Source organism: Leptinotarsa decemlineata, unplaced genomic scaffold, assembly GCF_025532065.1.
Source record: "Leptinotarsa decemlineata unplaced genomic scaffold, Ldec_3_MD MMD2_tig00000591_RagTag_RagTag, whole genome shotgun sequence".
Lineage (NCBI taxonomy): Eukaryota > Metazoa > Arthropoda > Insecta > Coleoptera > Chrysomelidae > Leptinotarsa > Leptinotarsa decemlineata.
This window is the reverse complement of record NW_027412552.1, coordinates 589371-601037: the sequence shown is the minus strand read 5'-3', so window position 1 is coordinate 601037 and position 11667 is coordinate 589371. Positions and strand designations below refer to the sequence as shown.

At 34.5% G+C, this 11667-nt stretch overlaps 3 protein-coding genes across 5 annotated transcripts; 1 reads left to right on the top strand and 2 right to left on the bottom strand.

Moving 5' to 3' along the window:
* The first annotated feature begins 199 nt into the window (after positions 1 to 199).
* LOC111514129 (prostaglandin reductase 1) lies at positions 200 to 8565 on the top strand. 2 transcript variants are annotated; one of them, XM_023170362.2, is made up of 6 exons: positions 200 to 436; positions 5487 to 5589; positions 5806 to 5991; positions 6235 to 6508; positions 7456 to 7561; positions 8307 to 8565. In XM_023170362.2, exons 1-6 carry the CDS (start codon positions 274 to 276, stop codon positions 8534 to 8536), a joined length of 1062 nt encoding a protein of 353 aa, XP_023026130.2. In that variant the 5' UTR covers positions 200 to 273; the 3' UTR covers positions 8537 to 8565. The 2 variants fall into 2 exon arrangements, with proteins under 2 accessions (XP_023026130.2, XP_074030597.1); XM_074174496.1 differs by lacking the exon at positions 200 to 436 and adding an exon at positions 1019 to 1070.
* Positions 3073 to 5001, bottom strand: LOC111514130 (uncharacterized). 2 transcript variants are annotated; one of them, XM_023170363.2, is made up of 4 exons: positions 4725 to 5001; positions 4035 to 4678; positions 3542 to 3729; positions 3073 to 3438 (listed from the first exon to the last, which is right to left on the bottom strand). In XM_023170363.2, exons 2-4 carry the CDS (start codon positions 4652 to 4654, stop codon positions 3197 to 3199), a joined length of 1050 nt encoding a protein of 349 aa, XP_023026131.1. In that variant the 5' UTR covers positions 4655 to 4678; positions 4725 to 5001; the 3' UTR covers positions 3073 to 3196. The 2 variants fall into 2 exon arrangements, with proteins under 2 accessions (XP_023026131.1, XP_074030596.1); XM_074174495.1 differs by having other exon boundaries at positions 4035 to 4663; positions 4725 to 5000.
* Positions 8566 to 10025: 1460 nt separating the features above from the next.
* On the bottom strand, positions 10026 to 11134 carry LOC141481982 (N-acylneuraminate cytidylyltransferase-like). The gene is made up of 4 exons (XM_074174497.1): positions 10968 to 11134; positions 10604 to 10809; positions 10250 to 10457; positions 10026 to 10197 (listed from the first exon to the last, which is right to left on the bottom strand). Exons 1-4 carry the CDS (start codon positions 11093 to 11095, stop codon positions 10026 to 10028), a joined length of 714 nt encoding a protein of 237 aa, XP_074030598.1. The 5' UTR covers positions 11096 to 11134.
* Positions 11135 to 11667: the final 533 nt, after the last annotated feature.

Below are 11667 nucleotides of genomic sequence, written 5' to 3'. Positions count from 1 at the left end.
TTTATTGAGATCACATATACATATGGATCATCATTTAGGGAAAGGGGATTGTTTGTCATTCATCATCAATGATATATTAAATTAATTTAAATCTCTAAAAATCTAACTCAGGTATTTCTTTATTATTTACTTTTTCGACCTCCTTATCCTACTTAGCAAGAAGGGGCATCGAGTTCATACCATTATTTGCTTATCCTCACAATTCTCGAAAAGATAAAAAATTATTTCAACTTCATTCACGTACTACGTCCCAACAATATTACAGTGAGTAAGATGAACAAATCTCGTATAATTATTTCAAAATTGCAGTTGACTAAAATAAATAAAAGAACCCTCACTGCAAAAGCCTTCATTTTCCAAAAACAATTCGATGGATTTCCGAAAGAAAGCGATTTAAATTTGATTGAAGAAACGCTACCAGGTCTCAAAGATGGACGTGAGTACTCATTTGTTTTGAAATTATTTTCATTGTCGAAAGCCCCTGATAAAGGTACATAATAAAATAAAATATGCTACGGAGAAAATGGAAAAAAAGCATAAAAGCAATTCAACTTATGAACTATCTAGATATTCCGAGAAAGTATGGTATTTGTCGTTTGTTGGTTAGGTTTTTAGAAATGTCTATATCAACACCAACGTTGATATTTCGGTTTACCTCAATCAATGAAATTTATATCTTTAATAAAATCTATCTATCTATACTAGTTCACTGGGCTCAATCGATCTATAAAATGAAGTAAACACAGTCTGTAGTGTGAAAAAAATATATAGAAAAAGGCTAATGATAGGGAACACATAAACGACTTGGAATTAAAAATGAATATTCAAGTTTTTCATGATAAAAAATTAAAAATGAATGTTTAAACCTTGCTGGCAGTATCAGGTCACAGAAATCGTTTTCGTTCAGTATTCTGTGATCTAGTGGAGAAGTGGATTGGTACTTCTCTCAATTTTTTCAGCGAGACGCTTCAGATGTCAAAATTTAAGTATTTGATGCTTAGACAAGAGAAGGGAGGTTTGATGTATTCTAAGGATGGTTTCAATTATTGTTGATGATCAGAAACTAGGAAGTAATTTTCCTATTATTACTATTGATAATTCATCATTACTGTAGTCGAATGTATTATTGCAGTTGGGTTTTTCTTGCTTGCTTTCATGCTTGTTCTTTTTGTGACCGTCTGTACGTTGTTTATTGTAAAAACTATGACAATCATTTCCTGCTTAACATTCACCGATGAGACACGGATGTTCACAAAATTATCGAGAGTGTAACAGTTTTGTTGCAGAATTTTGAATTTATAACTACTCATACCCTAAAAGCACCCCTAAAGCATGCTCAATTGATGACCTATTTATTTTGTAGAAATTCATATACCGATTTCGGTTTATTAAACCATTGAAAACATCGAAATTTGAAAATGGTTCATGGTTATTTTCTCAATCTTATAGTCTAAAAGCAAAGCTATATACAAATTGTCGCAATATAATATAATGCAGTAGAATATACTTTGAACTTGTTCAAGAATCATCGTGTTCTTTCATACAAATTCTGACTTTCACAGTCATCTATTCCATGAAATAAATGAATAATCTCATTTTCCTTGTGGATTTTATCAAGATCTATAGATAATGGGAACTGAATATTAACCTCAAAATGGAAACTCAGGTTGAAATATTTTTCTTAATTCGTCGAAATCAAAATGACTATCAAATCGATTGGCCTTATTGATTAGAACTGAAAACAATGAATCACTTATGAAGGAGAGCCCGAGTTTGTGAGAACTGTCACAAGCTAATGGGAAGTGTATATCTCCAGATATACAAAAAATTCGTGATGTTACTATAAAACTAACAAATAGAATAGTCGTAATAGTCGATAAATACTTAGACAACGGTCGAAGTAATACGCCACAGTTTCGACTATTACCTTTTCATTGATACTGTCTTGATAAAACAGTACTTATTTTTTTCTTCAAATGAGGTGGTTTTTTTGCGATTTCGCCCTTCAAACGCCCCAATAACACTCTGTATAAGCCGCTGTTGATGGTGTTCCTTTTTTAAGATAGTCGATGAATATTATACCATGCGCATACCCAAATACTGATACGATAACTGATCTAGTCTACTGAGCCGAAGGGAAGCAAAGACCATAAAAAAGAGAAGAAGAAGAAAAAGACGATAACTGATAACCTTCTCAGCCGACTGTTGCATCTTTGCCCTTTTCATGCCTTTGAGTCGGTTCACCACGTGCAGTCTACTCAGAAGACGATCCTTTTTAATTGTGGTGTAGTTTAGGGCTCATCATGACCTTGAATCACAGCTGCACATTCCAAATATGCCTTTTAGAAGGAAATAAATTTTAATGAAGTGTAATCACGAATAGGGGCAATATTTAAAAAATGTAGGATTTTTCCTAACAACGCGACCGATGGAGGGTTGAGTTACTGCATTTGGAACAACAACTCAAGCACTGCGACCTCAACACATTGCTTTTTGTTCTGTATACCGCAGTAGTAGTCATAACCTGTAAAACTGGATATGAAGATGTTATGGCCTCAGTAAAGTGATTTTTGAATGCGTTACTTATAGACGATCATCAAGTATCGGTCAATTCCAATAGCTTTCACATAGGATTCAATTCTATTTGGTCATTCATTAAATTTTCAGAATTCTCAAGTCTATCAATTTCCAAGCATTCCAAAAGCATTTCTTTTCCAAATGTAACACACCATATTCTTGGTTAAACTCACACCCCTCTGTCGCAAGATGGCTTCACATGTAAGAAACTACTCCAATGTTCTTTCATTCTTTTGAAAAAGGTTTTTCCTGTTCGACCAATACAGAGCTTTGGCCAAGAACCACAGTCAACTCACACATTCCTGATCTATCTGACACTGAAGATGTGTTCCTTTTTTGAGCAGTGTTATTGGCTGCACCACTAGAGTATGTCAATGTCCTTACCATTGTTGCTTGAAGTGGGTTAGACCTGGTAAATGGCTCGATTTCGTTTTCCATCACATATTTGAAGAAGACATCAGAGGTTTGAAAGGTTTCAAAGAATTTGACCAAGAATAACATTTGTTACACTTATATTATCAAAATTCAATAAAAAAAGTACAAAAGATTTGAACAGAAAAAATACTCTTAAATGCTCAAACACATTAAACAGCTAGGTAAAAAATGTACATATGTTCTCTTAATCCAACAAAGTCCTGCAAACAGGTTGGTTCTGTGAAAATCCAATCAAAACAGATTTTTTCCGCCTTGTCAATAATTCAAAATCGTTTTCCAGATTGATTATGCATTTCATTAGCTTTTCTTTAAGATCATCCTGGCAATCAATCGAATGTTTTATTCCGCCTCCCATCTGGGCATATTTCAGTTCCTTCGTGAACCCCAGTAAGTTATTCGGATCATCATGTTCATCAACGTAATCTCCTGAAAAACACAGAAATTCCATAAATTTCATGGTACTCTTTAAAACAATTTGAAACTATCAGAGCTAGCCTCATTGAGAAAGAAAAAAGGAGATGCAACTAACCTTTTCCTTTCAAACTGTCCAAGAACTCTTTCACTGATTTATGTCCCGCTTGATGGGCTAATGGTGTCAATATACCAGTCGGCCTTTTTCCTTCTTTGGCTCGACAAAATGAACAGTTGCATATCCCTCTACATACTGGGCACGTCCAGTCAGGATCCCTTAAAGCTTCCGCTGCGTCTTCGCCATACCTGAAAAACTCTTCTTATAAAATCAAGAAAACACTTCAAGCAGTTGGAGATATCCCAGAAAGCACCTTGGTTTGTAGTCACGAACAGAGATTTCAATTTACAATTATTTATTTTTTATCACAATACAGGATTAGAGGAGGCTTTTGATATTTTAATTTCAATGGAGTATTTACAATCCGTACCAACTTTCCAATGCTATGTGAATCATTGTAAGCTTTTTTTGACTGTTCTATTGAAAACTGAAGATTTTCAAGAATGTTTCGTTGAGACTAAAAGAGGAAGCAGTAAATATTATTTGAACTTACCTGTTTTCCAGACATACTCCACAAAATTGCCCTCTTACTCCAACACACTCAATATTCCTACAGCAAGTTTTCTGATCTTGAGTTTTCTGCCGGCACTGATGACAGCTGGTCCCTATTTCCGAGTATTTCTTCACTGATACCTTCCTAGCGATTTTGTTTATCATTTCCTCAGTAACCTCAGAAACTGGTATAATGGGAGGTCTCCCTGAATGTTTTGTATGAACTCGGGACTTTTTAGGTCTGTATATGACTTCTTCAAGGTCTTCGTAATCATAATTGCTGTATCTCCTCCGCTTGAATGCAGATTCATCAACTAAATCTTCTTTAGTATACACAGGTTCTTTATCCTGGAGACGCAATGATTTACGTTTTTCGGTCGGTATGTTACCGAAAAACTTGAAAGTACTATCCCTAGATTTTCTCCTAGGAAGTTTTTTTTTCGTTTTCGTGGTTTCGAACAATCCTATAGATTCAACAGCTTCTGCAAACTCAGGATCGGTCATGAAAGATGCAAGAAATGCGTCTCGTTCCTTGATATTTTTTTCGCGCTGAAGTTCCGCCTCACTTTTTGATACTTTTTCCAGAAATTGCGAAGTTTTCATTTTGTTTGGGCTTGGCATTTTTAGCACCTGAAAATAAAAAACCTAATAATTTTGAAAATTATCGTTGTGCTGTTATTATCCAACGTACCTTATGGTGAATAGAATTATAATAACTACATATAAAACTGATAAAACAAATAGATGTAATAATGATAATAAACGATTATCAATAACAAGTAATGTACGTATTTTGGGACGTTAAAACTTTCCCGCTGAAATTAAGTGTGGTTAAAGTTTCTTTGGTTATGTTAAATCTGGTGGCCACTGCTACAAAAATCATTAGCCACGATTCATGAAATTCAAAGGGAGAACCATTTAGTGGGCGACATCTAGGTGTATCAATTCGAATATCAATCTGTAGGAAAAGAATCATTTTTGCTACAAGGGACTTTGGTACTTTGGGTCTCTGTTGATGTGAATAATAAATAAGATAAATTAAATTGATTATATTTGAAATATCCATGATTATCAAATGTGACATTAATCTCAAACTTTTGTATGGTTTTTTTTTCAAAGAAGATTACCAAGTTATAATAAATTTTATAAATATACATAGAACGCGGGGTAATCAAACTAATCAGCATTAAATGTATTCGATTGACATACTAAGACATACTATGGAGTCTTCGAATTTTTCATTGAAAAATAATTACGGTTGAATTGAATTCAATCGGGTTGTAAAGTACTGATCCTCAGTATATAAAACATATCTATGGTTTTAACGGTCAATTTGTGACTAGATTTACGATAATCAATGTTTTCTCCAAGTCTTATGTCCAGTTATCAGATCTAGATGTCGCTCACTCCGTGAGGTATTCCCAAAAACAGAATATAATAATATTTTTCACAGAATTCTTGGCTGAAGCACAGTTCTTGAGTGTCGATCCATATATGCGAGCTTATGCCCCTAGAGTGAAGACTGGAAAAACTTTTATGGGATCACAAGTTGCTAAGTAAGTGACAGTATTCAAATTCAATTTATGTAGTGCTTCACAAGTACTTGCATTTTGATATTAGTAAGGATAAACAAAAGTTTCTGGTAACTGTTGAGTTACTAGGAAAGCATTAAGTGATTAAACTACATTTTTAATTATTTTATATACATTCCCTGGAACAACAGCTTTTCAACCTCATTGATGCAAATACAAGTATTTGAATTTCTTGTGTAGGATCATAGACAGCAAGAACCCAAATTTCCCGGAAGGTAAATATGTTGTCGGCGAATTCGGCTGGAGAACACATACAGTATCGTCCGGAAAAATATTGCCCAACGGATTTCCCGGTGCATGGTTGATTCCAGATAATTTGGGAAATTTGCCAAAGTCTTTGGCTTTAGGAATCTTAGGAATGCCAGGGTAAGTAAACGTTTACTTTTGAAAAAAAAAACAACAAATACCATCACTCTAAACGCCTGTTGCTACAACTTGATTTTATATTAGGTGTCCAGCACCTTGACTGTAACGTTTTTTAGAAAATGCAAGGATCTTACTTAGCAATTGTTACTTTTCTGGTTGATATCAAACCCTTCATTGATATTGATGGTATTGCGACTTGTGCCTTTCTACTTGCTAATTCACCATTTATATGCTTTTTTTCAGAAATACCGCAAATTTTGGACTACTCAATGTGTGTCAACCAAAGCCGGGTGAAACAGTTATCGTTACCGGAGCAGCAGGCGCAGTAGGTAGCTTGGTAGGTCAGATAGCAAAAATCAAGGGTTGCAGAGCGATCGGCGTTGCAGGTTCGGACGAAAAAGGAGAATGGCTCGTGAACGATCTAGGTTTCGATCATTTCATCAACTACAAAACTGATGACGTCAGGAAGAAAATTGAAGAATACGCCCCCAATGGGATAGATTGTTATTTTGACAACGTTAGTACTTGAGTTGATATGGTATGAAAATGGCCGATACTCGATGAAAATCCATGATAACTTATTTGAGTAACACTTCAAACTGAAATTTTCACTGAATAATATGTGTCATTGATGACTTGTTCATTTTGTGGAAATCCATGATCACTTTAATGAAATGAATATAAACACTTTTTTACAAATAAAATAACTGGTGGAAATTAGACGAAAGTGTTTTTATTCATTTCATTAAAGTTTTACTAAACAGTTTACAAAACCGTCACATGTATTTCGTTATAAAACAGCTTCTTCAGTCGTGTTCAACGAAAACTTCTCGCTATTTGAATATGTGAAATTTAAGGTGCATATAATATCTCTGGAGTCATCACTTGAATTTCTTCTCCAAATAAAATACTTTTCAAAAACTCGACACCTACGGACTCTTGACAAAGAAATAATAAAAAGATCCAATGAACTTCTAACCTCATGCACATAGGTGCTGAGTTCAACCAAATGCCACAGCTTGACAATGTCAAGTTGACACTTCAATTTTCGATGTTCTCTTCATTTAGGAATAAATTGACATTGGGTGAAAATTTTTTTTTTACATTATGATCGATAATGTAAAGAACTGAATAAAAAAAGCGCTACTGATTTCGATTCTTGCACCATCTATCAACATGCGTACAAAGTTGGGTCAAATCATTTCCCGCTTCCAGGGTTTTTGACAGAATAATAGCAAATTGTTTTTCTATGCATATTGGTCATATTTTTTTGTTCCAGATTAATAATTTTATACTTTTGGAATATCAATCAGCCTTGGTAGGTATAACAATTCCATGAATTCTTTGCACTCGATTGAAGAAGCTGTCAAATTGTTTCCCCAGATTTGATAGAATGTTTACACAATGACAGAAATAATGAAAATATTTTCATTGACAACCTCATTCACTCATTCTGAATTTCAGGTTGGTGGTGAGATAAGCACAACTATAATGTTATACATGAACACATTTGGACGAGTGGCAGTATGTGGCGCCATCTCTGGATACAATGAAAGTAAAATCCCAAAGGGTAAGTCAAATAAAGTTTATATCAAATACATTTAGTTCAGTTACGGTACGAGGTCTGTTGAAAAAATCAGGTGATTTTTCATTTTTGTCAAAAAATATTCATTTCCTTGAGTTCTCTCAGGGATTCGGTTTTCATTGCCATAATTGTCGCTAACCGCCGTCCTTTCATTAATTTTTTTAATATTGGGAACACGAAAAATTTGGATGGGGGCAAATCTGATGAATACGGTGTCTGAGGCATGACTATGGTGTTTGACCATAAAATTAGAAACAAAACCGGACGTTTTCTTCGTATTGCTTCTCGCAAGCGGCGCATAACTTCAAGATAATACTCCTTATTGACCGTACGATCATGTGGTAATCGAAGAAAACACTGAGCAAAACTCTGACAATTAATCGAACTGGGGTCTTCTATTGGGACGATTGGACTTTGGTTTCGATGTCATAACCATATACCCCTGATTCGTCACCAGTTATGATCCTTTTGTGAAAATCTAGATGGCCGTTGGCAAAACACTTCTAACTTTTATGCTCTCACCAACAAACTAAACATACTCAACAGCTTAAACTGTGAACATAGCTTCGAGACGAATGTACCAACATTAAAAAATCGCTAATCGAATGTACTTAGCCCGCGAAATTTGAACATTCACCTCATTTTGTGAACAGATCACTACATACATATAATAGTTTCATTGAAGATACATTGGCAGGAAGTTTGGATGTTTACAGTTCTTTATTTTCAGCAAGTTTGGTTCAATATCCACTGACATTCAATCAATTGAAGATGGAAGGATTCATCGTTCACAGATGGTTGGATCAATGGTTCGAAGGAATCGAACAAAACAGAAAATGGATCGAGGAAGGAAAATTGAAATACCGTGAAACGGTCACGGAAGGCTTTGAAAACATGTTTCATGCGTTTGCGGATATGTTACGAGGCGGTAATGTAGGGAAAGCTATCGTAAAAGTATGAAGAGCTTGTATTAAATTTATATCACGAAATTAATATTGTTTTATTAGATATGTCGCATTAGCTTTCCACTTATTTTTCAAGGATAAAAGACGAGTACTACAGGAGAATCCTTGAGGCGCTCTAAGAGCGGTGCCTGGGCGAAAATAATGATTCACATCGGATTTGAATCGCTGGAAATTAAATCCATTTGGAAAAATGTTCTCAGGAAGTTCATTCCTCTCCAGTTCTCCAAATGAAAGACTTCTTGAACAGTGAAGTTCGAGGGGTACTGAGTTGAATCTCAAAACGATGAGCAGCAACGGTCCTTGGCGAATTTCTGAAATGTACCGCTCTTGGTGGAATCAAATGTGCCAAGTCACTTGAACACTTCCCGTGAAAGTGTGTATAGAAGAGAGACAGATTTGTCTCAATTCATAAAGAAACATATGAAAAATCAGATACAGTTACTGGTAACCGAATGAAATTATTTAAAATGAATTCGAAGAATATTGACGTTCAGTTGAAAGTACAAAAAGTTTATAGAAATCTAGAAATGAATAATGTATTCATAATGTATTATCAAATGAATGTTCAGGAATTGGCAAAGAAAACATCGAATTATCGTTGAAGAAAATTCGCTGTTACTTCAGCTCTCTACAAAAATTGCTGGTTATAAATAAATACTGATAGGTTGATTCTAAAAAATACAGAAACCGAGAGAGCAATATAATCATCAATTATTAATTGTAAAGGAGTCACTGTGTTCGCTTAAATTTGTGACGTTTCAGAAACAAAACTGAGTCAAGAGGAGGGTTTTCCTGAATTCCAAATTTCTTTTATATTACATCAGAACCACCCGTCTCAAGTACACACCCCGATTTAGTATATACAGCTATTTATATATTTTGACATTTCCACTGACAACATCGAATTTGATAAGCAAATATTCACACTGACTAGGCAGACCCGAAGGGAAGCAAAGACCCACCAACATTTTGTCGATGCAAAGACCATAAAAAAAGAGAAGAAGAAGACAAGCAGATATATTAACGTCATTTTCACCGGGAAGTATTTAAAAAATACTTTAAGGATATTATTCAACTTGAAAACAGTTAAAATGGAAAGGTAATGAACTTCTGGAACTCTATTTTAACCACTTTTGTTACTTCTATGAATAATTTTGTCTTTTTTTTTTTGACATTACATTTCATGCGCATATGCTCGAATTTGTCGCGCTTATGATCTATAGTCCATGGTTGCCGGATTTTATGGTTACTCTCTAGTTTTAAATATGGAAAAGAGGCACTGACGCCACTCAGATTCTGAGTGTTACATATTTTCTAATCTAATGCTTTATAACTTTTTTGTAACACAAATTGCGGAAGTTATTCTCAAAATAATGGAAAACAATGGCATGACGGTCAGAAAATGTTATTTATTTTCCGTTTAAATGTTTGCATAACTGTTCATATTGATTGCACCTGGAAATATAAAATATTCCAAAACGTACTCACTTGTTTGATTGAAGAACACCTTGTTGAATCAACCTTCGAGAAAAAAAATAGAACATCCCATTTTCAACCAGTTCTCCATCAAAATCTTGCCTTCGCGGCCTTTTCTTCAGGTCAAAATTAAGAGGAATTAACCTGTCGCCTAATTTCTGCCATCTCAGTTTGTATGATCTAAAAAATGAAGATTTTTAGGTCTTATTTCAGTGCCACTATTGAAACAAACCTAGTCGCGGCGAAAGTGCATTCCTTTCCATTTTGCATATGGTTGACGGCTTGTTGCAAGTAAGATGATTTTATAAAAGGAGAAGTACACTGTACCAAACCCAAAATATCTACTTCTGGGTGGTGTTTCAGGAATTCTATTATTCCTAGCAAAGAACTCGCTTCATCAGTGGCTGATTCAGGAGCTCTCCAGTGAACATTCACATTTTCTATTACAAAATTATTGATTAATAACTTCTGATAGAGAATAAAAAAGTAGATATCTATCAGTACAGCAATATCGAATTTAAAAAAACTGCACCCAGTACAGGAAGTAAATAATGAAACTACATGCTCTGTTATAAATGATACTGACCGTTTTCCGCTAATTCTGCAATTTTTTCATGATCTGTTGAAACCCAAACTGAGTCAATACCTCGAAGTTTATTCACTTCTCGCACCGATATGGCCAACAAAGAATTACCTCCCACTCGCGAAAGATTTTTCAGTTTGATTCCTTTAGATCCTCCTCTGGCCAATACCAATATTGCAAAGTGGTTATTTTTGTCTCTCAATGGGTTCCTGTACACACATTTGTGAGAAATAAATAACTTGAACAAAATGGAAGTTGAATAATTTGCTTGAAATAGGATATCCCTTCACATTCAAGTTACTTAGAAGTCTGACAAATATTTCCCTCATCAATATCTTGAGATATTTCTCAATCAAAATTTACTCACCAGGGAAAATATTCACAGCATAAACGTGTATCAATAATAACAGATAATAAACCTAGAAATAATAAACTTATATGTGTCATGTCGCTGTGGCAATGTATATTGAATAAATATATTTCTTCATGACCCATTTGAGTCTAATTGAATAATAAACTATGAATGAATCTAACAGGATATTCCTTATTCAGTCACTATATACAGGGTGACCACGTGCATTTAGATAGTCAATAACTCTAATATGTTAACAATTTACCGCTTTAATGAAATGTAAACGAATTTCCTCAAAACATCTAAGTTGTATAGAAACTATACCGTTTCTTTCAAATGTTCATGAAAAAGGAAACTGAAAACAGCTTGTATATTTGAGAAAAAATTATATTTGTGTGAAAACTATTTTCCGGTTTTTTTTTTCGCCGTGGTCTACATCTTTCTGTGCCTGCATTTGATCTACTACTGCAGTAGACATTATCAAACGCGAGTTGGTGCTGAAGTTGTTCCCGTCGTTCCGAATGCTGTAAAATTTACTGGTATCAAGTAGGCTTCATAAAAGAGCTCTAAAATGCATTCAACATTTAAAGGGATTCGTTTCTATTTCACTATTTGGCAACATAGGTTATAGCTAATAAAGGACAATTAACCTATTACCTGTATGAGACAAACAAAGATGACATATTTCTGTTTACTTATGTTCCGAGACATTCTG

What these genes read in the sequence shown, in the direction of transcription:
- LOC111514129 (XM_023170362.2), top strand. Translation starts at nt 274, where the DNA reads ATGAACAAATCTCGTATAATTATTTCAAAATTGCAGTTGACTAAAATA. An exon ending in TAGATTGTTATTTTGACAAC is followed by an intron (nt 6,509 to 7,455) that starts GTTAGTACTTGA and finishes TCTGAATTTCAG; the next exon opens with GTTGGTGGTGAGATAAGCAC. An exon ending in TGAAAGTAAAATCCCAAAGG is followed by an intron (nt 7,562 to 8,306) that starts GTAAGTCAAATA and finishes CTTTATTTTCAG; the next exon opens with CAAGTTTGGTTCAATATCCA.
- LOC111514130 (XM_023170363.2), bottom strand. Translation starts at nt 4,654, where the DNA reads ATGCCAAGCCCAAACAAAATGAAAACTTCGCAATTTCTGGAAAAAGTA. An exon ending in GGAGTATGTCTGGAAAACAG is followed by an intron (nt 3,730 to 4,034) that starts GTAAGTTCAAAT and finishes AGAGTTTTTCAG; the next exon opens with GTATGGCGAAGACGCAGCGG. An exon ending in GGACAGTTTGAAAGGAAAAG is followed by an intron (nt 3,439 to 3,541) that starts GTTAGTTGCATC and finishes TGTGTTTTTCAG; the next exon opens with GAGATTACGTTGATGAACAT.
- LOC141481982 (XM_074174497.1), bottom strand. Translation starts at nt 11,095, where the DNA reads ATGGGTCATGAAGAAATATATTTATTCAATATACATTGCCACAGCGAC. An exon ending in TGCTGTGAATATTTTCCCTG is followed by an intron (nt 10,810 to 10,967) that starts GTGAGTAAATTT and finishes ATGTGTGTACAG; the next exon opens with GAACCCATTGAGAGACAAAA. An exon ending in TGCAGAATTAGCGGAAAACG is followed by an intron (nt 10,458 to 10,603) that starts GTCAGTATCATT and finishes ATTTTGTAATAG; the next exon opens with AAAATGTGAATGTTCACTGG.